Genomic DNA, 26,080 nt, shown 5'->3' on the forward strand with positions numbered 1-26,080 from the left:
TTAAAATAATCGGACTTTCATTTTGCTAATGTTAGGACGAGGTTCTCCTGCTATTCCTAACATGACCATGGGGGCACTTAAGGGCCATTAAATGGGCCTCTCTCCCGATCCGATCTTAAAATAATCGGACTTTCATTTTGCTCATGTTAGGACAAGGTTCTCCTCCTGTTCCTAACATGACCATGGGGACACTTAAGGGCCGTTATATGAGCCCCTCCCCCGATCCGATCTTAAAATAATCGGATTTTTATTTTATTTATGTTAGGACGAGGTTCTCCTCCTGTTCCTAACATGGCCTTGTTTTGATTGTTTGGAGGGGTTATCCACAATCGTAACAAGCCCATGTCGAAAGGGAAAGATATGCAAAATCGAAAGGAATTTTGATTCAAAGCAAAGTCGTTAGTAATACATTTACAGATTTTTTGAGTCCCATGGTCATGGAAGATCTGCTTCTTCTTGAGGTCCTTCGGTGATGGAGTTGATAATCCCGATTGGAGGCCGATCTCCGGGCTGCTCTTCCCTCCTCGACGGCTCAGGCTGCGGCAGGGTCCGTGGCCGATCTTCTCTACCCTCAGACCGGCGTCGAATGAATCTGTCGAGCCGACCTCGTCTGATGAGCTCCTCGATCTCGTCTCGGAGCCGAAGGCACTCCTCTGTATCGTGGCCGTGGTCACGATGGTAGAGGCAGAACTTGTTGGGGTTGCGCTTCTCGGGGTGTGTGCGCATCCTCTCTGATCTTGGGAGCTGCTCTCTGACCTCCATCAGCACCTGGGTTTTCGATGCATTGAGGGCGGCATAGTTGCGGAACCTTCCTGAGGGAGAGCCCCGCCGAGCCCGGTGATTCGGGCTTCCCTGCCTGCGTGCTCGAGGAGGAGTCTGGGCGCACTTGTACCCGGGAGGAGTTCGAGAACGTGGCCGAGCTTCTCTCGGCCCTTTTTCGGCTGTGGGCTTACTCGAGTCTCCCGCCTGCCGCTCTCTCGCGGTCTCCTCATCCTTCATTTTGAAGGCTTCTTCCGCTCGAGCGTACCCTTCGGCCCGAGCTAATAGGTCAGCGAAATCCCTGGGGTACTTCTTCTCCAGGGAGAACAAAAGGTCATTCTTCTGAAGGCCGCCCTTCAGAGCGGTCATTGCTACCGACTGGTCCAAGTTCCGGACCTCCAACGCGGCGATATTGAAGTGGTTGATGTAGGCCCGAATGGACTCCCCCTCCCTCTGCTTGATGTTGATGAGGGACTCCGAACCCTTCCGGGGGCACCGGCTGCTGACAAAATGAGCCACAAATTGGTGGCTCATCTGATCGAAGGAAAAGATGGTACCCGACTTCAGTGTCGAGTACCAGTTTCTCACCGCTCCCTTCAAAGTAGATGGGAAGGCTCGGCATAGAATGACGTCGGGTGCGTCATGAAGCAGCATCATCGTCCGGAAGACCTCTAGGTGGTCAACCGGATCTGAAGTCCCGTCGTAGCTTTCAAATTGGGGGAGTTTAAAGTTCGGCGGGATTGGCTCCTGCATGATCTTTTGAGAAAAGAGGAGGTCAGTACAAATGTCCTCACCATAAGCGGGGGGAGCGTGGCGGAGTTCTTCGATCCGCCGGTTCATCTCCTGAAGTTTTCGGTCCAGAAAATCCTCTCGACTGTGGGTCTCAAGGGTCTTCTGGCAGGATGGAGGTAGAGATCTTTCAGGGGTGGAATCATGGTCTGACTGGGGGCTTTCCACCCTTGGATTCGTCTTTTCGGGAAAGACTGGGCGGCTGGCCCAAGTGGCCCGTCCCACCGTCGGATTTTGCAGTTCTGACGACGCTCTTTCCGGTCGCACTGATGCCTGTAGCTGCTGCTGTTGCATGGCCTGCACAGCTTCAGTGAGGCCTCTGACCTGCTACACCAGTAGGTCGAATTGCTCTGTGCCAACCGCCGCTGCCGGAGGAGGAGGTAGAGGCTGGGAGACTGGAGGTGAGGCCGGAGCCTGAGATCTGACCGCGGAGGCCGTGGATCGCCGTGTGGATGCTTTGCGGGGAGGCATCGGGCGAAGATCAAGTGGGGGAAGGAGGAGTGGATGTCGGAGAAGATGACCAGAGGCGGTCCCGTTGAGCGCTCCTTTAAGAACAAGGGTACTGCGAAGACACAGCCCCTTCCTTTAGTGCCAATCTGTTGGTGCAAAAATTCACCGACGTCGGAGAAGCTGGAGTCGAGGGAGTCGCGGTTGCCGCCGGGACCTGCAAAAGAAGTCTAAACCAGAGGTGGGGTTGCTCCGGCAAGACCCTCCGACGCTCAAGTCAGTTCTCTGCCTCAATAAGAATGGAGTGCTCGAACAAAAATTTTAGCAGAGTTTTGGGATAGAAAATAGAGTTTAGAGAATAACGTATCTGGGGTCCCCCTTTTATAGGCGGAGGGAGCAACAGACTGATAGCGATGTTTGTAACCGTCTGGCAGTGAGCTGCCCATGGTCAGGAAGAGTTTGTTGCGAAGAGTAGTGGAGTGGACCCGTGGCTATCACCGGGACGTGCCACGTGGAGTCTGCCACGGGGAGTGGAGCGGCGTCCGTTGTCGCGACTTGCCAGAGGGTGGAAGAATCGCGCGGTATCCATCGCAGGAAGTGGAGCAGGATCGTGGCCATTATTGTGGCCTGCCAGGGAGTGATGAAGCCGTGCGGAATCCATCGCAGGAAGTGGAGCAGTGCCGTGGCCGTTACTGCAGCCTGCCAGGGAGTGATGGAGCCGTGCAAAATCTATCGCAGGAAGTGGAGCAGTGCCGTGGCCGTTACTGCGGCCTGCCAGGGAGTGATGGAGCCGCGCGGAATCCATCGCAGGAAGTGGAGCAGAGTCGTGGCCGTTACTGCGACCTGCCGGGGGGCCTAGGCCTGTCGGTCGAAGTTCGGCTGGGGTGTCTGGCGGAGAGAGGTGGCTAGCCACCCGTCCGAGAGGAGCTCGGAGTCCGACTCCCGTAGGAGTCCGGACGAAGTCTTCCTTCAATCGAAGTCGGAGACGAGGTCCGGCTCCCGTGGGAGTCTGGACGGAGTCTTCCCGCAGACGGAGTCGGAGACGAGATCTAGCTCCCATAGGAGTCCGGACAGAGTCTTCTTGTGGTTGAAGTTGGGGACGAAGCCCGGCTCCCGTAGGAGTCCGGGAGGAGTCCACCTGCAATTGGCGTCAGGGGCGAAGACCGGCTCCTATAGGAGTCCGGATGAAGTCCACCTGCAATTAAAGTCAGGGGCGAAGTCTGACTCCTGTAGGAGTCCGGATGGAGTTTACCAGCAGTCAAAGTCGGGGATGAAGCCCGGCTCTCGTAGGAGTCCGGGCGGAGTCCACCTGCAATTGGCGTCGGGGGCGAAGTCCGGCTCCCGTAGGAGTCCGGATGAAGTCTTCCTGCAGCCGGAGTTGGGGACGAGGTCCGGCTCCCGTAGGAGTCTGGGCGAAGTCCACCTGCAATTAAAGTCAGGGGCGAAGTTCGGCTCCCGTAGGAGTCCGGATGGAGTTTACCATCAGTCGAAGTTGGGGATGAAGCCCGGCTCCCGTAGGAGTCCGGGCGGAGTCCACCTGTAATTGGCGTCGGGGGCGAAGTCCGGCTCCCGTAGTAGTCCGGATGAAGTCTTCCTGCAGCCATAGTTGGGGACGAGGTCCGGCTCCCGTAGGAGTCCTGGCAGAGTCTTCCTGCAGCTGGAGTTGGGGACGAGGTCCGGCTCCCGTAGGAGTCTGGGCAGAATCTTCCTGCACACGGAGTTGGGGACGAGGTCCGGCTCCCGTAGGAGCCTGGGCGAAGTCCACCTGCAATTAAAGTCAGGAGCGAAGTCCGGCTCCCGTAGGAGTCCGGATAGAGTTTACCATCAATCGAAGTCGGAGATAAAGCCCGGCTCCCGTAGGAGTCCAGGCGGAGTCCACCTGCAATTGGCGTCGGGGGCAAAGTCTGGCTCCCGTAGGAGTCCGGATGAAGTCTTCCTGCAGTCGGAGTTGGGTACGAGGTCCGGCTCCCGTAGGAGTCCTGGCAAAGTCTTCCTGCAGCTGGTGTTGAGGACGAGGTCCGGCTCTCGTAGGAGTCTGGGCGAAGTCTACCTGCAATTAAAGTCAGGGGCGAAGTCCGGCTTCCGTAGGAGTCCGGATAGAGTTTACCATCAGTCGAAGTCGGGGATGAAGCCCGGCTCCCGTAGGAGTCCGGGCGGAGTCCACCTGCAATTGACGTCGGGGGTGAAGTCCGGCTCCCGTAGGAGTCCGGATGAAGTCTTCCTGCAGCCAGAGTTGGGGACGAGGTTCGCTCCCGTAGGAGTCCTGGCAGAGTCTTCCTGCAGCCGGAGTTGGGGACGAGATTCGGCTCCCGTAGGAGTCTGGGCGAAATCCACCTGCAATTAAAGTCAGGGGCGAAGTCCGGCTCCCGTAGGAGTCCGGATGGAATTTACCATCAGTCGAAGTCGGGGATGAAGCCCGGCTCCCGTAGGAGTCCGGGCGGAGTCCACCTGCAATTGACGTCGGGGGTGAAGTCCGGCTCCCGTAGGAGTCCGGATGAAGTCTTCCTGCAGCCGGAGTTGGGGACGAGGTCCGGCTCCCGTAGGAGTCTGGACGAAGTCCACCTGCAATTAAAGTCAGGGACGAAGTCCGGCTCCCGTAGGAGTCCGGATGGAGTTTACCATCAGTCGAAGTCGGAGATGAAGCCCGGCTCCCGTAGGAGTCCGGGCGGAGTCCACCTGCAATTGGCGTTTGGAGCGAAGTCCGGCTCCCGTAGGAGTCCGGACGAAGTCTGCTTGCAGTAGAAGTCGGAGACGAAGTCCGGCTCCCGTAAGAGTTCGGACGTCGCGAAGAATCCGGTCGACGCTGGTGGGGTCCTGTCCGTCGGCAAAACTTGGGGGTGTTGCGAAGGCTCGGCCGCCTAGGAGGTTTGAAGAGACGTTGTCGGAGGTCGGAAGTTGGTTGGATCCCCGAAGGGTCATTCCTGTCACGAACTTCGGTTGGAGAGATATTTTATATTCAATAATTATTTTTTTTTACTCGACTAACTTAAACATCAAAAAATTTTTTATTGGACGACATCCGTGGCAAACTGATCTATTACCACTTTTAGCTTCCTCCCTTCGAACAGAAAGCCTGGCTTAGAATGGACGCAACCCCTCGCCGGTTGATTAATTGTTTTCCCCGGGAGTCGGCGTCCCTTGCGTATTATTTGCTGGTCCCTAGTCCTTGCGCACCCGGTATTTCCAAAAAGTCACCGCCTTTACATGACACCCGCTGCCGAAGCCGGCAATCGGATTTGCCGACTTTAGGTTATACGAGTCCCCCCCATCGTTGTAAACGGTTCCGTAGAGAGGTGTGTGTTGTCCGACCTCCGAGCGAGGGGAAGGAAGAAGAGGGAACAAACAATCAGGGGGGCGCGCCCGAGAGAGATGGCGAGCCTGTGGAGGTTGGCGTTGGGGGGATCGCGTGGGGCGGATGACCTGGGCGGGGGCGTGGAGTTCTGGTCGAACCCGGAGCGGGCGGGGTGGCTGACGAAGCAAGGGGAGTACATAAAGACGTGGCGGCGCCGGTGGTTCGTGCTGAAGCAAGGGAAGCTGTTCTGGTTCAAGGAACCGGGGGTGACCCGGGCATCGGTCCCGCGGGGGGTGATCCCCGTGGCTTCCTGCCTCACCGCGAAGGGCGCCGAGGACGTTCTCAACCGGCAGTTCGCCTTCGAGCTGTCGACCAGCCGCGAGACCATGTACTTCATCGCCGACTCCGAGAAGGAGAAGGAGGAGTGGATCAACTCCATCGGCCGTTCCATCGTCCAGCACTCCCGCTCCGTCACCGACTCCGAGGTCGTCGACTACGACAGCACCCGTCACCACGCGTCCCTCGATCAGCGCAAAATGGATGGATCCTCCTCCTCATGAACTAGCAGCGCTGTGTCTCTCTCTGGCTCCTCGTATGCATCCTCCCACATCTATTATGCAATCTAGGGTTTCTCCTCCTCTCTTTCTTTTTTGGGCTTGCTTTTCTTGATCGTGTTGTACGGACCATTTGCTGTTATAATTGGGCTGTCTATTTGTACATCTCTAACTGCTGTCATAATTTGGCAGTGCTCGAAATCGATGTATAGGATCTGTTCTCGTTGCTTGGGTCTCGATCCTTATAAATTATCACATGCTAAATCTCCCGACTTTGCCTTCTTCTTGTTATGTATTCCTACGATTCATGCGTAAGACATCTGTTCCTTTGTTATACTATGTTCGATCCTTCTGATTTTCTTGTTATTATTAGCAATTATTTATATTGCAAGATCGTTGATGGGATGTGTGAACACCTCTGACTTTCATTGAACTTCTGTGCAGTTTGTTTGTTTTTTTTTTTTTTGTTTTTTGATATAAATAATTCTAGTTTTCCTATCTGTGGATGTTATTTGTTGGTTTGCAAATCAGTTCTTCTTGCAGTATATAATTTGATTGGTCAGAGATAACATAGTTGTGATATTCTGTTCAGATTCAAAGCACGCATGTTGAACATTCTTTTTTTTTACAACTCTACCAACCCATAACCCCAAACTAGTTGGGATCGCCTACTTTTTACCAGTTCACATAGTCCTATTTTTACTTTCTTTATATCATTAGATTATGGCTGTTTTTTTTTTTTCTTTGAAACTTTCCTCATCCGTTCAGTGTACTGGGCAAAAGGCATGGCATTAAGGTTCATCGTCTCAATATTAGACCCCATACAGGTACCATTCTATTACAATGTTGATGCACTGGTATGGAGGGCAGTTTGGTATATCGAGTGTCGGTATGAACCTTGTATCACGTACTGGTATGACATGGTATAGTCGGTATGTACTGGTACCTACCAGTATGGCAATTCTTTCATGGCATGCTCTTGCATTTATTGAGCTTATATACCAAGAACCATGCATCTGGTGATTTTTTTTTCAAAAATAATATGCTGAATTTGCTTATTATTTAATGTATCATGCTTACTATTGGCTGGAAATTTGTATATTTGTGGCTAATATATCTTGTAATTATGGATTTTTTTGGTTCCACAGCATGCTTCCTGCAGAGTGTGAATTACTCGAATGTTCAAGTAGTGGAATTTCTCTATATGATATTATCATCATCTAAGTTTTTGGGTCAACATTATTCCTGGAAGACTTCTGTTTACTGGACCATAATAACCAATAATGCATATTCGATCCCAACAACTTTGACCGATATTTAATTCCTCTCTATTCACATCGCTTGATTCCTTTCCAATGCAAGAACCTTATCATCTTCATATCTCATGGTTCCAAAGTTATTGATGCACATAAAATGAGCTTTTGCTCTTCCTCCTTTGAGGGAATAGTCCAATGCCCCTGCTGGATTTTTTGCTACAATGGCATATCAAAGCTCTTCTAAAACTATAGGTGTTTCTGGACATTACTACACATGAACCTCCAATATATATGAAAGATCAGAGAACGGATTGTAGGCATATTAAGTAGAAGACCGTGCTCTTTCAAGACCTGTCGTTGGTGGCACGGCATAGCACAAATCACCACACAATATCTTAAGATTTCAACCAATGTCCTTCGATATATCATGTGATCATGTTGTTTTTCTTTTGATACTACATATAATCGATCGGCAGCTTATAATTCTGTTCATCTATGTTTACATCAGTTGAAGTTCCAAGGACAAAACTTTAGAGGTAGGCATGATGTGACAGGTGAATTTCTGGACACGATGGCTAGTACCATAAGGGCATTGCTCACTAAGCTTATACCGGTTTAAAATTGCATTGGTGCAATATGTTAGATGTGATGAACTTGCTCTCGATATGCATACAAGTGAAGATACCAATGTTGTTGGTATTTATTTTTGATATGAAGTCTAGGTTAGATGTAGCTAGAATTCCAGAAGAAAGCTTTATAGCATGAGAGCCTGAACTTTGAAAAGAACTGAAACAGAGTAATGGGATGTGATATTAATGGAAATGAAAATTGATAAAAGGAGACAATCAACATTGATGGCCAGGGGTTATTGCAGTGAGATCATATTCCTTATTTTGCATCAATACATGAATGAAAAAAAAAGGTGAAGGCATATCTACCAGAACTGGAGCCCAATGGATTGAGAACTGATTCATGTATTTTTCTGAGTGATTGTTCAGTTGCTAGAGTTGCATGTTGGAAGACCAGAGTTGTGAGTAGGCAATTGTCTTATCTCTCCCCTGTTTCAACTTTTGGTGTCTTCTTATATCATTTCATTTCTCCTCGACAGTGGTATACTATAAAACTGGCAACTAATGAAGTGGAAGTTTCGTGATGCTTTAATGAAGATCGGGGGAGCTTTGTGCAATATTTTTAATTCTTTATTCCTACTTTATGGTAAATAATGTGTGAGAACAATCTTATACAATCTTCTTGCTATGCCCATAGTATATTTCCAAGTGAGCAGAAAACAAACTTTTGAACCTCAGACAACCAAGTTCTAAAATCAGAATACTTCTGAAAACTGACTGCTAATGTACAGCTTAGCCACAGTAAAAATAAATTGGAACATGTAGTATTTTGTCTTGCTGTAAGTTGTGTTCAATATCACACATTTAAATTTCAAAGAGCCAAGGGATATGCATTGGCAGCTTACTTCAACGCTGATATGCACACCCCTTGTTGCATGTGTTTCATAATTTAGCAAATTTATTGAAGCACTCCTCTACTCCGCTTCTTGCAATGTTGCTATCCTTGCATTTCTTGGTTAATATGTCATTGTAATCATAATCATCCTCACGCAATATGGGTTCCATAATCTATGTTATTTTTCAGGCACAGCTCTTTGAGCAGATAAATAGAGATCGAAACAATCCTTCAATTCTTCATGAGTTGGTCTTTTGCCTACTTAAATTTCCAGCAAGAAGATTTCATAGCTATTAAGATCTGCTTGTATTGACATATGGCCCCTGTTCTCTACTCTGCACACACAACACCACTTGTCAAAATTTTAAAAAAAAAGTCTTCTAAAGAGAAGAAGATGGAACTTTCAGTGCATTAGAAATGGTTGCTCATCCTAAATTCATAAAGCATCAGGCAGATTCATAGGGGATATGAATATAGAATGTTCATCCATTCAGTGAGATAATTGAAATTTTTCGGAACTTGTTATCATTGTTGTTTCAGTGTAGAATTCTGGTTTTTGTACAGAGACTTCATCAATGCCAAATGTGTATCCGTTCTGCAAAATCAGTGAAATATGTTGGGAACTTGTTATGCTTGTTGTTTATATGGTTGATTCCATCATAGTCATGGATTTTATGTTGGTTAAGCTTGATTATTAATTTGTTTACAGCCTATCCAAATATACGTTTGACAGTTTTGCTTGGTTTGATTTTGAGACATTTGTTGAACAACTAATTGGTTGATTAGCAATTCAACTATCTTTATCTGAGTCTTGCCCCAATGATCTTTATGTGTAGCTAATTTGGCGAATATGTCAAAACCAGTAGCAAAACTAATCGGTAAAGTTACTGAGATTTTTTCTTAATTATCACATGTTGAAACATTTTGGTAAAACATTTTCATTTTTTTTTTCCTTTTGATCTTATTATATGGTTTATTAGGTTACCAGGTCAACTTAAGGTTTGTCTACCTTCTGGAGAAATTCCCAAAACTAAGAGTAGAGAAAGACAAGAAGTTCTGGATATTGTACTTTTCGAGCAACATGTCCAATATAATGACTAACTTCGGGAATACCCCACCGAGCTTGCCATTTCCTACAACCGAAACTGCGGGGCATTCATAGATATTCCTTGGTTTGGCATGTCACCTTGAAGAAGTTGTAAGGCGACTTTTGCTATCGATACGTTGAATTGCCCACGCTTGCCAATGGAGAAAGACACACTGTTACTTGGAGAAACATAAAGCTGGTTTGAATTTGAGGTCGATATCTCGGCTAGGCCAGAATCACCCGGAAGGGGAGCCGTCATCCAGAAGAACGTTGCTTGGCTTCAATATCACAGTGAGCCATTGGTGCTTGGTACTCATGTCGATCTATTGCAAGGAAGCCATGTCGATGCTTGTTTCCAACTCTTGAAAAATGTTGAGAGCTTTGGAAAGATGCCGCTCTCCTGGATCTGGATCTAACCGTTCCTCTAGACTCCCGCTAGGCATGAACTTTGAAAATCAATTCCCAACAGAATCGACGCTCGAACAAGAAGTCGTTCTTGATTTCTTTTCTTTTTTTTCCGAGTAAAGATATCTTGACAAAGTTGTGATCCGGTGATGCCTGATGCGACTTGGGGCCTCACACTGAGCCGGGATGGTGTTGGAACCTCCATGGCTTTGAAAGTTGAGGGACCTTTACAGCAGAGAAGGATCCACTGCCGTCCAAAATTCCTCTGTGGAGTGGACAAGAACGAAGCATCCTTCACCAATCAAACTTTTTTCAGGAAAATTCATCAGTGGCGTCGTGTAGCTCTTTGTAAGAGATCTTCATGTTGGGTTCCTCCAAAAACGAAGGGATGAGTGGGAGTCTTTCAGGACCTTCTCAAACAATAAAATGTAAAGCACAGACATGCTAGCAAAGCTAAAGCTACTGATGTACGGACAAATGGGATTATAATTCCCGCTGCCTGGCTGCTCGTCTTTGTCTTAGAAATCGAAACAGGGCATTCTGGCAGCTGTAATTCAAGCACACCTCCGCAAAACTGGGTGTCCTACTGAAATACCACTTCTTTTGGTAATATACCTTTCAAATTGTTGAAAGATCCAAATGCCACAAAGAAATGGCTCCTTCACACTTCTCGTTCCGCATCTGTAGATATTCCATGCTCCCGCAATCACCCACTGCTAGAGGAATTTCACACCGTCAATTCCGAGCTCGGTAAAATTTAATAAAATTTGCCTTCCACTTGTAATCCTTAAATATGTGATCACAAAATTTATCATCCAATTTATACCTATATTTATATCTATAGTTCCAATATCCGATTTGTATCTATATCTCATTAAAACAAACACAGATACACATTTTGTATCAGGCTAGCATCTCATATTCACCGAACAGAACAAAAAATGAATACCGACATACACTCGTATCAGATCCTTTCCAATCCAACGTCAGCCCTAAACCTAATACATAATGGTGCCACTTTGTGTAGCCAATTTGGCTTGGTCATCTACCATCGTTTAACTTTAGTGAAATTTGTGTTCATGGTAGCCTGCTTTTAGAATGAATTATCTATTATCTGACAGGAATCATGTAGCTATTGTTTTGGAAATTTTGACTGGAACAAAACGCATATCAGGCTGTTGTTTATATGCGATGGCTTGTTGCTGTCCAAGGGGCATGACATAGTTAATAAGCTAGATATTCTATCAATGCAAACCAAAGATACCATACTTCTGCAAATCCCAGCACACAAATAACCAAACAAACATCAAGTAAAAAAAAAAAAGAAGAAAAACTCATTGACTAACATCTCTGGATTACAGAAGTCATTTTCAGGCTCAACACCAAGCCATTAAGAGCTTTACACTATATAGTTGTTAAATCTCTATTTGAGAATTAGAAATTAGGTTAGCTCTCTCATGGTTAATCTGCGCAGGAATTTCCATACCTTGATACGTGCATCCCTAACAGTCGAGCATGCTTCCAGATAGACTGTGGTGAACAAACTTCGAAAATTAAACTCCAAAGGAAGAGTTTCCTGTTGAATTTAGAATGCTTCGACTGGAAGGCAAGATGATCGATCTATGATAGTGGACAAACATAAATTGCCCATGGGCCTTCAAACCAATCAAGAAAGAAGTCCCAATGCTGTACCCTAGTCTGCTAGTTAGAAGATTAGATTTCCATATTTATCATATTGAGAATATGGCAGGTTCTGTCACCCCCGCATTAAATCTCCCTTGGAGAACCATTGTGAGGATGTTGTGGCAACCTGAGCAAAAGAGATCAACTATTGCACCTGAAAGCATAATAGATACAATTAAATAGTTATCATTAGCAAACTAAACAAAGCAAAACATATCTCTTACAAGATAAAATTCAGGTTTGCAACAGTAAGACTAAAGATCTAAGAGTGGTGAAAAAACAATCAATGAAAAATGTCATTACCAACTTAACCATCATCATGTGGCTTCAAAGACCAAGATAACAAATGCAATAAAAAAAGTGTATAAAATCCAGTGCAGACTCCAAAAGACTTCGAATGGGCATCTTATTAAGGATTTGATCAATTTTTAGTTATAGGTAATTGTAGCATTGTCAAAGGTGCTTCAGAAGCTCGCCTAAGTGCTCAGGTGAGATCAGGAAGCTCCTAATTGCCTCAACAGTCCCCAAGCAAGGTGAGTATACTGAGGTGAGCTCATGGGACAGAGCAAAACATTTGAGCAAGGCCCTCTCTAATGTCCAACAGTATCTTCCTGTCCCTTTTTTGCCCATTCTTCTGGGGAGCCTTATTAGTTTTCCTTCAATGATTATTTTGGGTCTGTTAGGTCCTTATAAATAAAGGGCTACTGTAAGATGTTCAATAATTAATTTTTTTTCTGTAATATTTTATTTAGAAACATTAAACATTGTTTGGAAAGTGGTACCTTGGCATCATTTTTGTAATTTTAAAGCTACTAAAGGATGTATCGTGGTTTATTTTCGCTTATTTGCTTAAAACATGACAAGGGAAGCGGTATTATGATTTGATATTTTGAAAAATGTGAAACACAATATCTAGTGTACAAAACAATTATGATTTTTGATATTGAAACTTGAATAGCTAATCTTTTGTTTTCAGATCCATATAATATTTATTTTTAACACATTTACTGAACTTTTTTGAAATTAGCATCTTGCTTTCTTCAAGCAAGCACCTTTTGGGCACCAAACACCTTATGTGATATAGGGGACCTATCACCTTTTTGCTTTTGACAACCTTGGGTAATTGATACATAATGGTAGATTACCATAAGCATCATTTTCGGTTCTTTCCTAAATATGTGCAGAAAATAAGATGGTTGGTTGGGCAAGAAAGGCATTTTCAAGGTGGATTAGTTCAAAATATAAATCATACTTAACTATGTGAAGCATTTGGGTAAGAGCCCATAAGAGAATATAGAACAAATCCACACTTTAACAAGACAAATACTTGCCCAAACAATATAAAAGGAAAAATATTAGCTGCTCTGAGATTGTCAATAATATTCAACAAGCTCAAAGTCTCTCCATGGCACTCATAACTTAAACCCCCAAAATTCTGAAACCTACAAACTAGAATACAGATATGCAATGCATGTTACATCAAATACGTGTATCAGTATTGCGTGTATGGTGCATTTTTGTGATATCGGTATTGTGTGTATCAGTAGTGCAACATCATTAGTTACATCCAAATTAAAGATCCACATTATTAGTCATGATCTATATCATTAATATGCTTAGAAACCAAACATCATGTGTTTTGGTAGTCTCTAATCTATGCATCTGTTTGGTGTAAAATGAGCTATTAAAATGATGTGAGACCCTGTTTTACTATGATCTAAGCATCCATATCTGTTGACTTTCAATCTATATATGTTTTAACATGTGTAGATCATGATCTATAAGATGGATTCTCAATTTAAATACTTTATCGTGCATTTTAAATTGAATAAAATGGAAACCATCCATTTTGTGTCCGCATGATACATAGGTTAGCAACAACTATGTGATTTTTAGTTTCCAGGAATTGTCAAGGTTATATATCACAATCAACGGTGTGTATTTTAATATGGACATTACTTTTTTATTTTGGATTTGAGCGGAAAAGATACCCTCTCCTCTCGAGAGGAGTGTAATCCATTCCATAGAGAGATGGATTTTGCTCCTTTGGAGAGGAGAGAATATTTTCCTCAAGTCCAAAGAAGAAAAGCAAGGTTACTAGGATTGGAAAAATAGACTGGCAAAGATAATCATGAAATTATTTATCAAAATAAAGATAGTCATGAAATTATATTATATTTCATAATTGGTGGATATTTTCTTCTCTCTTCCATGATAGAGGACTAATCAGATAAGGACAAGAATGCAGCCACATGGGTTGAAAGAAAGGAGGAACCCGAAGTGAAAAGAGGCAGTATGGGAATGAAAATTGACATAAACGAATATTCATGAAATATATCCAAAATTCAAAACTATCTCATATATCGGAAATTCAAAAGTCACCTCATAAAATACATAACAATCCTTTTACCATCTAAGAGGAGCTGATAATATGAAACCAAAAATGATTTTTGAAACAGACAGTGAACTTCAAAAATAGACAGGTTCGTATATGGCTAGCTCCATTCATGTCCGAGGCATCCCAAATTTTTGTTGAGCATATAATACCTCAATTGCCTATGTCTTACCTACCCTCTTCAAGAGATGTGTCAAGACTAGCAAGTTCCTACAAACAGCGTTGCCCCTTGTGTGATATCCTTTTAAATGGGACAGATCTCCATTTTGCTCAACTCATACACATACATAGACTTTGTAATCTTCCACATAGCATTCCTTCCCCATATTTTTCCAACAAGCCATGAAGGATTCAATAGAGATATCGGTACTGTGTGTATCAGTAGTGCAACATCATTAGTTACATCCAAATTAAAGATCCACATTATTAGTCATGATCTATATCATTAATATGTTTAGAAACCAAACATCATGTGTTTTGGTAGTCTCTAATCTATGCATTTGTTTGGTGTAAAATGAACTATTAAAATGATGTGAGACCCTGTTTTACTATGATCTAAGCATCCATATCTGTTGACTTTCAATCTATATATGTTTTAACATGTGTAGATCATGATCTATGAGATGGATTCTCAATTTAAATACTTTAAAGTGCATTTTAAATTGAATAAAATGGAAACCATGCATTTTGTGTCTGCATGATACATAGGTTAGCAACAACTATGTGATTTTTAGTTTCCAGGAATTGTCAAGGTTATATATCACAATATTGCTCTAACCTGACCATTTTATTCCACAAGGTTTCTTTTAATTATATTCATGTATGACGTTTTCTTCTTCACCATTCTACTCGTAATCATAGAGATTCAATAACCTTTCCCAACAACTTAACCAAAACATGCTCTTCCAACATACTCTATATGAGCAACTAGCGCTTTAAAGCGTCATCGCAAAGTCACTCATTATCAGACAATTCCATAAAACATCTTCACCAAAATGTATCACCTTTCAATGTTTGGTGGGGGAGGGGGGTACAAAATAGACACATAGTATTCAACATTTTTGAATATTAAATAGTGGAAACCAATTTAAGACATCTAAAGATGGAAGATTTCCAGAAGCAATGCTGAGAAGGTTGCTTAGCATCAAATTGAAGTAGATGAGACAAGAATTTTTCTTGCTGAACATCACAGAGTGGAACCTAATGACGTGGTGGACGTAGACATGTCAGAAAACAAGATTGCCTCTTGCACTAAACCTGCTTCACCAAAGAACTATAAATTTTAAAAATTCACCAAGAAAAGAAAAGAAAAGGTTTCAAAAAGCATAAATATCTGGAACAAGTAATGATAAAACAACTAAGCTCTTTCCCACCCCCTGACTAGACTTTGGACTCTAACTAGAACAGTTCACCACTCAAATCCCTACTCAAATGGTAGTTCTTTTCTCTGCTAAACTGAAATAAATTCAATGACTAGCTATGAACAATATAATAAAAAATTTGCATGCAAAGTTGCAAATATAAGTTTCTGCATTTTCTAACAACCTTAGAGAAATCTTGCAAAAGTTTGGCTAAATTACTGTTATTGCATGACGCATCGTGCAAAACATTCTAGAAATATATGATAACAGTTGATGCCTCACCTGCCAAAAATTTTATCACCTTCATCAATAATAACATTTTTTGCCCTTTAGAGCATTTTAGGTCACGTCTGTTGGCTTGACTTCTTTCTTTTCATGGAAAGCTTGAAAATTATTTATAAACTACAAGAGCCCTGCACGTGCAATGCACATGCATATTTTTCCAACCTGTGGCACCCAGACAAGAAGAGGAATTTTTTTTATTGAGGTGGGGCCTAGCTTCAGGTACTGGCACCAGCCACATGAAGCCAGCCTCAAAGCCTTTGCTGTTGCATATTAGTAGATTTATGCACTAAACAGGAAAATGCTAAAACAATTAAAAAAAATTATGTGGTTAAGTGAAGTCTCCATTCTCCGCCTTATCCTTATCACCTTATATGAAAGAGGAAACAATTATTTCTATGAATTTTCAGATGGCTTCATAACAACCTGGGCTGCAATTTCCTATCTTTCTCTATTGCATGTCAAACTATACAAAAAGCAATTTTGGTCACCAAGAAGTAATTCAATAACCATATCCTCTCCGTGAAATGCAGAACAATCAAAAAATGCTTCAAATTCTTGAGGCAAAGGATGAAAGCTCTCTACTATGTAAAAAAATTCTATTTTTTTATGAAATGGAAAGGATGCTACTTGTATCACATACTGTTTGCTTATTATAACAAATTAAGTAGGCTAGTTTTCTCATGATCCATGGGGACCAGATAGATGTATCATGAAAAATTTTAAGACCTTCAACATTTGTATATAGGAGTAGCAGAAGTTGAGCTCCACTATAATATGCCTAAAGACAACTAGAAAGCATGGACACTTAAAATCACATGTCATGTCCATATCTAATACGTATGGATACTGGTATAAATCAAATTCTACCAGGATATGTGTTTGATACTTATGTTAAGTAGCTTAAATTTCTTTTTGAAAGCAGTTAAGTATATTATATTTCAAAATTGGAAAAGCACCCCTATACTTCCTAGACAGGGTTCTTTCCTTTTTTTATGAATGTGAACCTTTTGATGATAATGCTATTGTTTGAGTTGTGATGTCGATATTAAAATATGGAGCATCGATTGGGATATATAGGTTTGAATGATAACTAAATGATGAAGATATCAAGTTAATTCTCTTGCATAAAGCAAAAATTTATGTACCAGACCATACCAATTAATACAGTGCATACCATATAGTAAATACAGGGAAAAAGTACTCGATACACACCACACACTGACTGTTAGTGCCAAGAGATGTACCATACCAACACTTGACACAGGGTGTATCGATTGGGTAGTGATATGGGTGTCAAAACTGGTACCTAAAATTATGGAATATGTTATTTTGATAGCCTACTATGCTTTTTGGATGCTTTTTTTACATATATGTTAAAAAGACATATTTAATCATTGTTGTATCCTAGCCGTATTGCATCCAACCTTTCCAAGATTTGTATTGACGTATCCATAGTCTTATCGTATCACATACAAGTCTATGCTTCACCGACCTACAAAATTCTCTCACTTGAGCTGTCAATCCAACAAAACTTCCAGGCATTTACCACTTACCAAAACATCCTTTTTGGGGGAAAAAACTTCTATCCACGAAAAGGAATTAACACAAAAAAAAAAAAAGATTTCAACCTGCAGGCTAAAGTCTCTCATTTTATTGTAACAGTATTCTGCAATCTGAATTATCAATGAGCTTCACTCTTGAACATATATCAAGTCCTAATTTCATCTTGGTAATGCTATACCTGCTAGTAGCTCAAAGTATAATATTCTCGAAGAGATATATATAACATCAGAGCACATGAGGTTTGCTTGCATGGATGAGTAAAGTTCATTATAGGTAAGATTATTACGTAATCATGAATAATTACTTTGAATAAACTGGATTGGGTTTCTCTTGTAAAGCAATTTCATTGACACTTCTTTCAGTTTGAAAGTCACCACTTCGTTAATTGTTCTGTTGTATTATATCTGTCAACTAACCATTCCATTGGAAACATGAATAATAAACGGTGCTTGAAGAAAATCACAAAGTCCAATGTGTCAAGCCAATGTGCTTATATCCCCACCAAGCTTAATCAGAACATTAATTATACCTTTAAACATCAAAACATGATGATAACTCTTGTATCTTCACTTGTTTTCACTCAATGAAGGTATTAGAGGAAAGTCTATACACTTAAAAGAAGGTATAGAACTATTGCCCAAGGATCGCGGACTTGGAACCGAATCCTTTGCCAGCCGGCCGACCGACAGTACAAGTCGGTATGCCTCCATACTGGACCATATCGGGCCTAAACTAACATGGAAACGAGGGATGAACCGGGGAGGAAAGGAAAGAGAAAGAGAGGGAGAGAGGCAGGGAAGGAAAGAAAGACCGACAGAGACACCGACAGTGGCCACTGGAGGGCCGTGGAGGCCGCTGAAACCTCTCAGACTCTGCAGTCCTCCACGAAAAAAATGCGAGAAGAGAGAGAGAGAGGGAGCAGAAGGCCGTGGGATGGCCACCCCACGGCCCAAAAGAGCCCTGCAGCCGCTGCAGGTTCGAAATAGAGATTCGCCCCTGTTTCGTCATATTTTTTAAAAAACACGATATACAATGAGCTTCAATGTGTATCATGTTTTTTTAAGAAACATGATAAAATAGGGGCGAACCCCTATTTCGAACCCACGACGGTCACAGTGGCTACCCGACGGCCTCCCTGCCGCCTTCCGCTCCCCCCTCTTCTCTCCCTTCCCTCTTTCTTCTCGCATCTCACGAAGGATCGATAGCCCCGGAGGCCTCGACGAGCCACCATCGACCTTTCCCTTCCCTTTCCTCCTCTCTCCCCCTTTTCCTCTCTTTCTCTCTCACTCCGTCTTCACTGGCGTTCCAAATCAAATGTCCGAACCGCACCAATTAGCTACCGATATGGTTCGGCACGCCCCAAACCATCCGGTTTGGGACGGTTCGGCGAACCCTGCTAGTATTGCCAAATGTTAATAATTAAATTTCAAAATGCTTAACTTGCCTGCCATCAATTGATGCTATTTGTTCATATGATCTATCAGAGAGAGCTAAAATGTCCAAATCTATATAAAGCTGAAGAACAATGATGAAAATATTACCTTAATGAATTTGAAATTTGCCTTTGTGAGCTGTGTGTCGCTTTCAGAGTCCTGAGTGCCTCTTCAGCAGCCTGTGAAGTGTAAACAATTGACTAGAAGTTAGGCATAAACTTGGACATAAGAGATAAAGCACTTTGCAAGCTAGACTTGTGACAAAACAAGTATGTGCGAAGGTTCAATGAGTAGCAAAATACATGACCTTTAAATGGGATGTCAATATAAACTCAATCTTCGCATAAATCAAAATGACCTTTCAATGGGATGCCAATACAAGCTCAATCATTGCATAAATCAAAATCATATCAGGTGGAGTATTGCAAGAAATTACTCCTGAAAGATGAGAATGAATGATGAAAATTGTTGATTCAGCCCAGTTTTAATTAATGGCCCTAAATTTCTAGCATGAAAGAGCTCAGTACCACAAACTTGAAGTTGAGAATTTTTAAGCATTTTCTCTTTGCTGTCTTATTGAACACTTATACCTGATATTTCAGGAGAAAATTAATGAAGTGCTCTTTAGAAATGATGATGAAATCTTGTCTACATTTTGCATTTGACCTAACTATTCATGCCTGAAACACCTCAAAGTGAATGTCAGGTGCTTATTGATGTAACTAGAATGACTTGCAACTTGGCCAGACCCAGATAGATTAGATCTATGGAGATACTCCTAATCACTAATCTTTTAATCATGCAAACTAACATATTAGCACAGGCCTATATTTATGCATTTGGCTTGAGAAAATTTTTAGTGCAATAGGATGAAAAATAAACATTAGGATGTGCATATAATGAACAATTCTAGGATGAACTACTGTAGCAAAAGGATGTAATATATTCTGTAAAAAATAATAAAAAAGGGCATCAGAGTGCATGAGGCTCCCGACACTAGAGAGTCTAGAGCAGGTCAGATTGAAGCTGATAATATTAAAGTGACTAAAAAATACACAGCTGAAACACACTCTGCATAGATTGAGCAATGAGAAAACAGGCAACAGCAGAAGATGATAGTACAACCTGAAGCTTTGCCTCCTCTCTACTCAAACCAACTCCCTTTCCTAAAATTTGTCCCGCTAATTCAACCTACAGCATAGATTACAAGAATCCACATCTGATATTAGGTGCATCATAATTAGCATATAAGTTTAATATGTATGAGAAAAAAAGGGATGTTATGAATAGCTGAACAAGGAAAATTAGCATTATAAAACAATTAAAACCATTAACCTTAAGACAGTTGTATATAACAATTAAAATCCAGTTGTCTCGATTGATTTACCTGAAAATAGTGCTCTCCTTTATTTAATGTCACGGAAGCTGGGGCTTGATCTCGGAAGACTATATTTTGACCCTCCAAACACTAGACATGGCCATTATATTTGGTCAGCACAATGGGAATAAGATGACTGCCAAATGTGACACAAAATTATGGTACAGCACAATTTTCATCTCTTACAAGTTCTCTGATACTGGATAGGACAGAGGAAAATCCTCCTGAGTCATTTGACTGAGCCATCTGTTCGGATGTACTTGCACCTACAAGGTCATCTTTCCTAGACGGCTCATCCGGAACAGGATTGATAATATCTCGTAGAAAGCCATTTTCAGTTCCAAGTGAAGAATTATCTGATTCTCTATTAGTACTTCCAGAATTTGGTGCAATAAATGATACATAGTTGCCTGCATTTCCAAAAGAAATGGAAACAAAGTACAACCTAAGCAAGTAATCGCCTACAGTGAACAGAGAGAGAAAAAAAAGGTCTTTGACAAATCTCTCAACGAATACAAATTCTATTCAACATTCAGCCAACTATACACTTATAAATAACTCTTTCGTCAAAGAGATAAAGACACACAGCAATCTTGATTTAATACTTTCTTGCATCAAACAAAATTAGAAGTATATTTCTGAAATTAAACTTAAAAAAAAAAAAAAACAATCAGGAATGACAGCCATCCATCCAAGATGTTTCACTCACATGAACAGCACGAGCCCAGTGCTATTACCAAGGTTCGCCGTCTCATTATCAGACCCCATACGGGTACCATCTTATTATAGTATTGATATGTAGTGGCATGGTACAGTATAACATACCGGTATGGTACGGTATGTCTCGTGTAATCCGGCAAACCTTCGCTACCATAAATAGAAATAGCTGTCATTATATGTGTTTCCACATGCCAAAAGCAGAGAGTTCTCATAAAACTAGGCTAATCAAATATCAAGACAGTGAACTAATAGTTAAGTCGTCAGCATTATGCGAGATAAGGTATCACCAGACATGTTGCCTTCGGTCTGGCAATACGATGGTGTTAATTATATCAAATTATATCCATATGTAGCTTTCCATAAGCTTATTTCACTATTATCAATATTTACACTATTATGTGTTCAGAGAACACGTACTTTCAAGCTTTCAGCCTAGAAACACAGAAACCATGAAAGTGGTGATAACAAATTATACCGCATGCATCAAAACTATGTAAAACATGTTACCATGACATTTTTCTCTTATTACTCCTAATTTTTTCAATAAATTTTCCTTTTGTGTTTCAAACTTGAGCTGAAAGTGCTGAATCACTGAAATTGCCAAAACCAACACCCTACTTGGGAGGACTGAATCCAAAACCAAAACTAGGGCTGAGCATAGGTCGGGTTCGATCAGGTTGAGAGAAAAATTTCATCCGACCGAACCCAATCAGGTTGGAGAAAATTCAATCCGCTGCCGACCGTTTATCATGTATAAACCGTTTAAAACCGAAGTGAATGGTTTGTAGCGGGTTCAGATGCATTGTGTCGGTTTAGGCTTCAATGTAGACCCAATATTGATTTGAAGTCCAATGTTGGCCCACTTAAGCTTATTTATTTTTTTTTTGTCAATTTAATGTAAAAAAGATCTAAACCTTAAAAATTATAAATTTTGGGCTTATTTTTGAACCTGTATAAAACAAAATTAAAAAATTAAAAGATTTACTCATCTGAAAGTAACCATATCTGAAAGCTTTCACTTTAAAATTGTTTCAACTTGATGTGCTTCCATCAACAATTCAACATTAATATTCTCATTAATTCAAATAGGTGATGCGGTGTTTTTTAGAATGAAGTATTGAAGTCTAAACGACGCCGTCCCAAAATAAAAATGAGTTTGTGAAATACTACATCGGTTTGATTCGGTTTCATATGGTTTAAAAGTGTAGGAACTAAACCCAATCGTAAATAATCAATTTTTTACAAATCTCAATCCGATTCCACCCGATTTATGTCTTTCAACCAATCGAAACCAATGTTTATTGAATTAAATTGGGTAGGTTTCTTCGGGTTTCGGTTATTTGCTCAACCGTAACCAAAACCAAGTTATAAAACTTTGGTCCATCTATTTCAGGCTCAACTAAGGGTCTATATAGGTCAAATGGACCAAAAAGTCAGCTCCTGTAAGTGATTGGGTAATAGCCATTACTATGTACTCAATCCACAAGCTTTATCTCATCTGTACAGGATCAGCTTAAGGCATGATTTGTGGTATTGAAAGCAGTTTACAAACTCATGGCCAAGTCAACTTTGGGCAAGAGGGGGTATCACTGGAAACCAACATGTCTAACCAGCAGGTGCAGACCTACCTTATAGCTTAGATATTTTAAGTTCACCAAAACCAAGGCACAGTGTAAAGATTCCTCTAGACTTTCAAAGTCCAGATGTAGATGAAAGAAGACAAGATACGACATGGCAAACTACATCCATCTTTAAGCACAATTATAAGTTCAAACTGTAGCATATTTACCTGCCACTACCAGTAAGGTTATTGATGGAGACAACTTTAAAGAAAGAAATAGAAAGGCATTAACTGAGAGAACTTGCATTGCTAAACTTTATACACTTCTCATATTCATTAAACTAAACAAGACTTCTAACGGAATATATGCTGGTTAAGCTAAAATTTTCTCACAGAATAAATTACTATAGTACCTCAAAAAATCCTGCACAAGCAGAAGATGAGGTAAGAATTAGTGATCAGAGAAAGGAAATTTCTGCAATCAGGGGAACTCCAGGTTTGCAAAATCCCAGAACATCAAGGATGCTGCATTCCTTCTCTAAGGTGATTTCCAATATCCCGCTTTTCTTAAGATTGTATAATTTGGGTTTCTGGATCACAATAAATACTTCTGTTCCCACTGTTGTGATATCACTCACTCTGATACCTGGTACCACGCGTTACAGTAGGAAGAAAGAAGAAACAAAACAAGAAATACAATCAAATATGTGGATCAACCAAAAAGCTCGCCTCCACGGGGCATGCAAGCTTCATTATGAAAAAAAGAATTTACAAAAGATGATCACACCCTCAACCCTCGTACATCAATCCTTCTCTCTCAACAAGAAACTCTCCCTCACAAAAACACTCTTTAGGAGATCCTCTGAACCCCTGAAACAATCACTATCCATTGCCTGACAGTCTGCCTGAAGCTCCCTGCTTCTGCTTTGTGTTGGCGCCTCTCAACCTCTGCCCTCCGTCGTCTGGTGCTTTAGGTGCTTTGCCGACTGCTACCACAACACACTGGCTCCGTTTGGCCATAGATCTTCTTAAACACCTAAATCCTCACCCAGATCTAAGTAGAAACCTCCTCACAACACCCAAACTCATTCTAAACCACCAGATCTTAACCGCAAGCCATCGCAGCCGTCCAATTGCGCAATCACTAGCGAAAAATGCCTTCGAAACGAGTTTGGTCCATGGTGGCCCACGAGAAGCACCTGGAAAATGCTCTCGCAGTCCATGGCTCCTCCCATGGACCGCCAGTCCATGACGGACCGAGGTACACCAGCGCTGTCGTGCACTACGGGCCGTGCGCCTGCTAGGCCAGCTCGCACACGTCCGTGTTGGGCCGCGTGCCCCTGGTCGGCTTGTGCACGTCGGGCCTGGCCCGCGCCACCATCGGCCTCCGTCGGCCCAGTGGGCTCTCCGACGGCCCATGGGCCATACCAACCTCCGTGCTAGCTTCCTTTGCACGTATCTTTTCCATCCGAACTCCGTTTGGTTGTTCTTAGACTCGTTGAACTCCGTTCGTCGTCCTGGATCTCGTTCTGGATTTATTATGGATCGAATCTCGAGATGTTAAATCCCAACAATCTTCACCTCAACTCGATATTCGGCCTCCTAACTCTAAGAGTTTTTGGATCTTCTCCCCCAATCTCCTCACTGCACCATCACGTGACCTCCAACTGACCGTCCCGATGCTTCTGATCGCACAGCTCGATCAATCCGACAGATGAACAGTGCCCTCACTGTTCTTCAGAGAGTCAAACAGCTCCTTTCTACAACATACATGATAGGTGCATGCAGAATCTAAAATTCACTACTGGAAAGTAGATATCTCGTCAGATATCATCAGAACATCATCCTCTGACTCGCTACTGGCCATCGCTGCAACAGTCCTCGTCCGATCTCTTTATTGTGGACAATCTTTAACTAGATGCCCCAACTCGTCGTAACGATAACATCTGATTTTGCTCAAATCTCTCGTCCTGGACTTGGACCGTCCACCTCGCGATCTCCTGCCACTTATCTGCTATCATCTGCTCCTTTAGAAATCGCTAAAGTTAAGCTGCCGCCGTCTGAGCTCGAAGATGGATTCTCCCACCTGAGAATCTTGTTCTAGAGAATCGCTGCGGTGACCTCATCCATCTTGATGGTGCTCTTTTCTACTAAAAAAACAGTCATCAAGGACTCATATGAAAGGAGAAGCGATGCTAGCAAGACCAACGTTATGATCTTCTTCTCAACTTTCTCACCAGCGCTGAGGAGATCGGTGAGGATCTTCTAGAAGTGATTGAGATGCTCCTGCATGCTGTCCCTCAGTCATCCGCAGTTTGTAGAACTGCCTCCAGAGGAAGAGAGTGTTGGTGAGGAATTTCGTCATGTACAACTCGAACTTTGACCACGGCACTATCGAAGAAGTCACGCCAAGTATATGAATTACTACCTCATCTGTCAGATACAAATAGATCGTACTCACCGTCTGCATCTGGAGCCGCCTCCAATCCATCGCCTCTATGATAGCCGACATCTCTTCGCACAAGAAAGCATCGATCAACTCTTACTGGATGAGCACATCCTTCACCCTTGCTTGCCACAAGGAGAAATTGCTCTTTCCATCAAACCTGTTGATCTCCATCTTGATTGAAACTGTCTTCTCCATCTTCAATCTTGATCACCACCGCCGCAACCTGCGTCCTGGTACCATCTAGCTCTAATACCAATTATTGTGATATTACTTATTCTGATACTATTTGTTGTGCAGGATCTGATACCAGGCGTTGCAGCAGGAAGAAAGAAAAAACAAAACAAAAAACACAATCAAGTACGTGGATTAGCCAAAAGGCTCGCTTCCACAGGACATGCAAGCTTCACTATGAAAAAAAAATTGATAAAAGATCACACCCTCAAACCGTCGTACACCAATCCCTCTCTCTCAACAAGAAGCTCTCTCTAAGAGATCTCCTGAACTTCTGAAACGATCACTGTCCGCTGCCTGACAGTCTGTCCGAAGCTCCCTGCTTCTGCTTTGTGTCGGCGCCTCTCAGCCTCTGCTCTCCGCCGTCTGGTGCTTCAGGTGCTCTGTCAATTGCTATCACAACACATTGGTTCTGTTTGGCCACAGGTCTTCTTAAACACCTAAATCCTCACCCAGATCGGAGTAAAAATCTCCTCAGCACCCAAACTCATTCTGAATCATCAGACCTTGATCGCAAGCCATCGTAGCCATCCGATCGCGCAATCACCAGCGAAAAATGCCTCCGAAACGAGTCTGGTCCACGGTGGACTTCGAGAAGCGCCTTGGAAATGCTCTCGCTATCCATGGCTCCTCTCATGGACCGTCGGTCCACAACGAACCAAGGTACACCAGCGTTGTCGCACGCTACGGGCTGCATGCCAGCGCGCCCACACACGACCGCGCTGCGCCGCACGCCCACGACAAACCCGCACGCGCTGGGTGGCGCGGCGATGCTGCCAGGCCTAGCCCGTGCCGCCGCTGGCCCATTGGGCCCTTCGGTGGCCCATGGACCGTACCAACCTCCGTGTTGGCTTCCTTTGCACGCATTTTTTAAAATCCAAACTCCATTTGGGCTGTTCTTGGACTCCGTTCATCGTCCTGGACCTCGTTCTAGACTTATTATGGACCGAATCTCGAGGCGTCAAATT

General features: G+C 42.7%; 2 protein-coding genes across 6 annotated transcripts in view; one reads left to right on the top strand and one right to left on the bottom strand.

Annotated features, from left to right (window-relative positions):
- The first annotated feature begins 5,185 nt into the window (after nucleotides 1-5,185).
- Nucleotides 5,186-6,105, top strand: LOC105046243 (pleckstrin homology domain-containing protein 1). Its single transcript, XM_010924773.4, has one exon. The coding sequence runs from the start codon at nucleotides 5,365-5,367 to the stop codon at nucleotides 5,845-5,847; it is 483 nt and encodes a 160-aa protein (XP_010923075.1). The 5' UTR covers nucleotides 5,186-5,364; the 3' UTR covers nucleotides 5,848-6,105.
- Nucleotides 6,106-11,364: 5,259 nt separating this feature from the next.
- The window catches only part of LOC105046242 (RNA polymerase II C-terminal domain phosphatase-like 2), a 41,878-nt gene continuing 27,162 nt past the window's right edge, over nucleotides 11,365-26,080 (bottom strand). The window contains exons 12-16 of one of the 5 annotated variants that reach the window (XM_010924771.4): nucleotides 20,338-20,561; nucleotides 20,161-20,241; nucleotides 19,899-19,964; nucleotides 18,882-18,952; nucleotides 11,365-11,890 (exon numbers count right to left, since the gene is read on the bottom strand). In XM_010924771.4, the coding sequence (XP_010923073.1) occupies nucleotides 11,878-11,890; nucleotides 18,882-18,952; nucleotides 19,899-19,964; nucleotides 20,161-20,241; nucleotides 20,338-20,561 (455 nt within the window). In that variant the 3' untranslated portion in view covers nucleotides 11,365-11,877. Of the gene's footprint in view, nucleotides 11,891-15,010; nucleotides 15,389-18,881; nucleotides 18,953-19,898; nucleotides 19,965-20,160; nucleotides 20,242-20,337; nucleotides 20,613-20,634; nucleotides 21,014-26,080 lie in introns of those variants that run through there. The other 4 variants (XM_029264907.2, XM_073258716.1, XM_073258717.1 and 1 more) reach the window with 4 other exon arrangements.

The sequence above is a fragment of the Elaeis guineensis genome, chromosome 5, assembly GCF_000442705.2.
Source record: "Elaeis guineensis isolate ETL-2024a chromosome 5, EG11, whole genome shotgun sequence".
NCBI lineage: Eukaryota > Viridiplantae > Streptophyta > Magnoliopsida > Arecales > Arecaceae > Elaeis > Elaeis guineensis.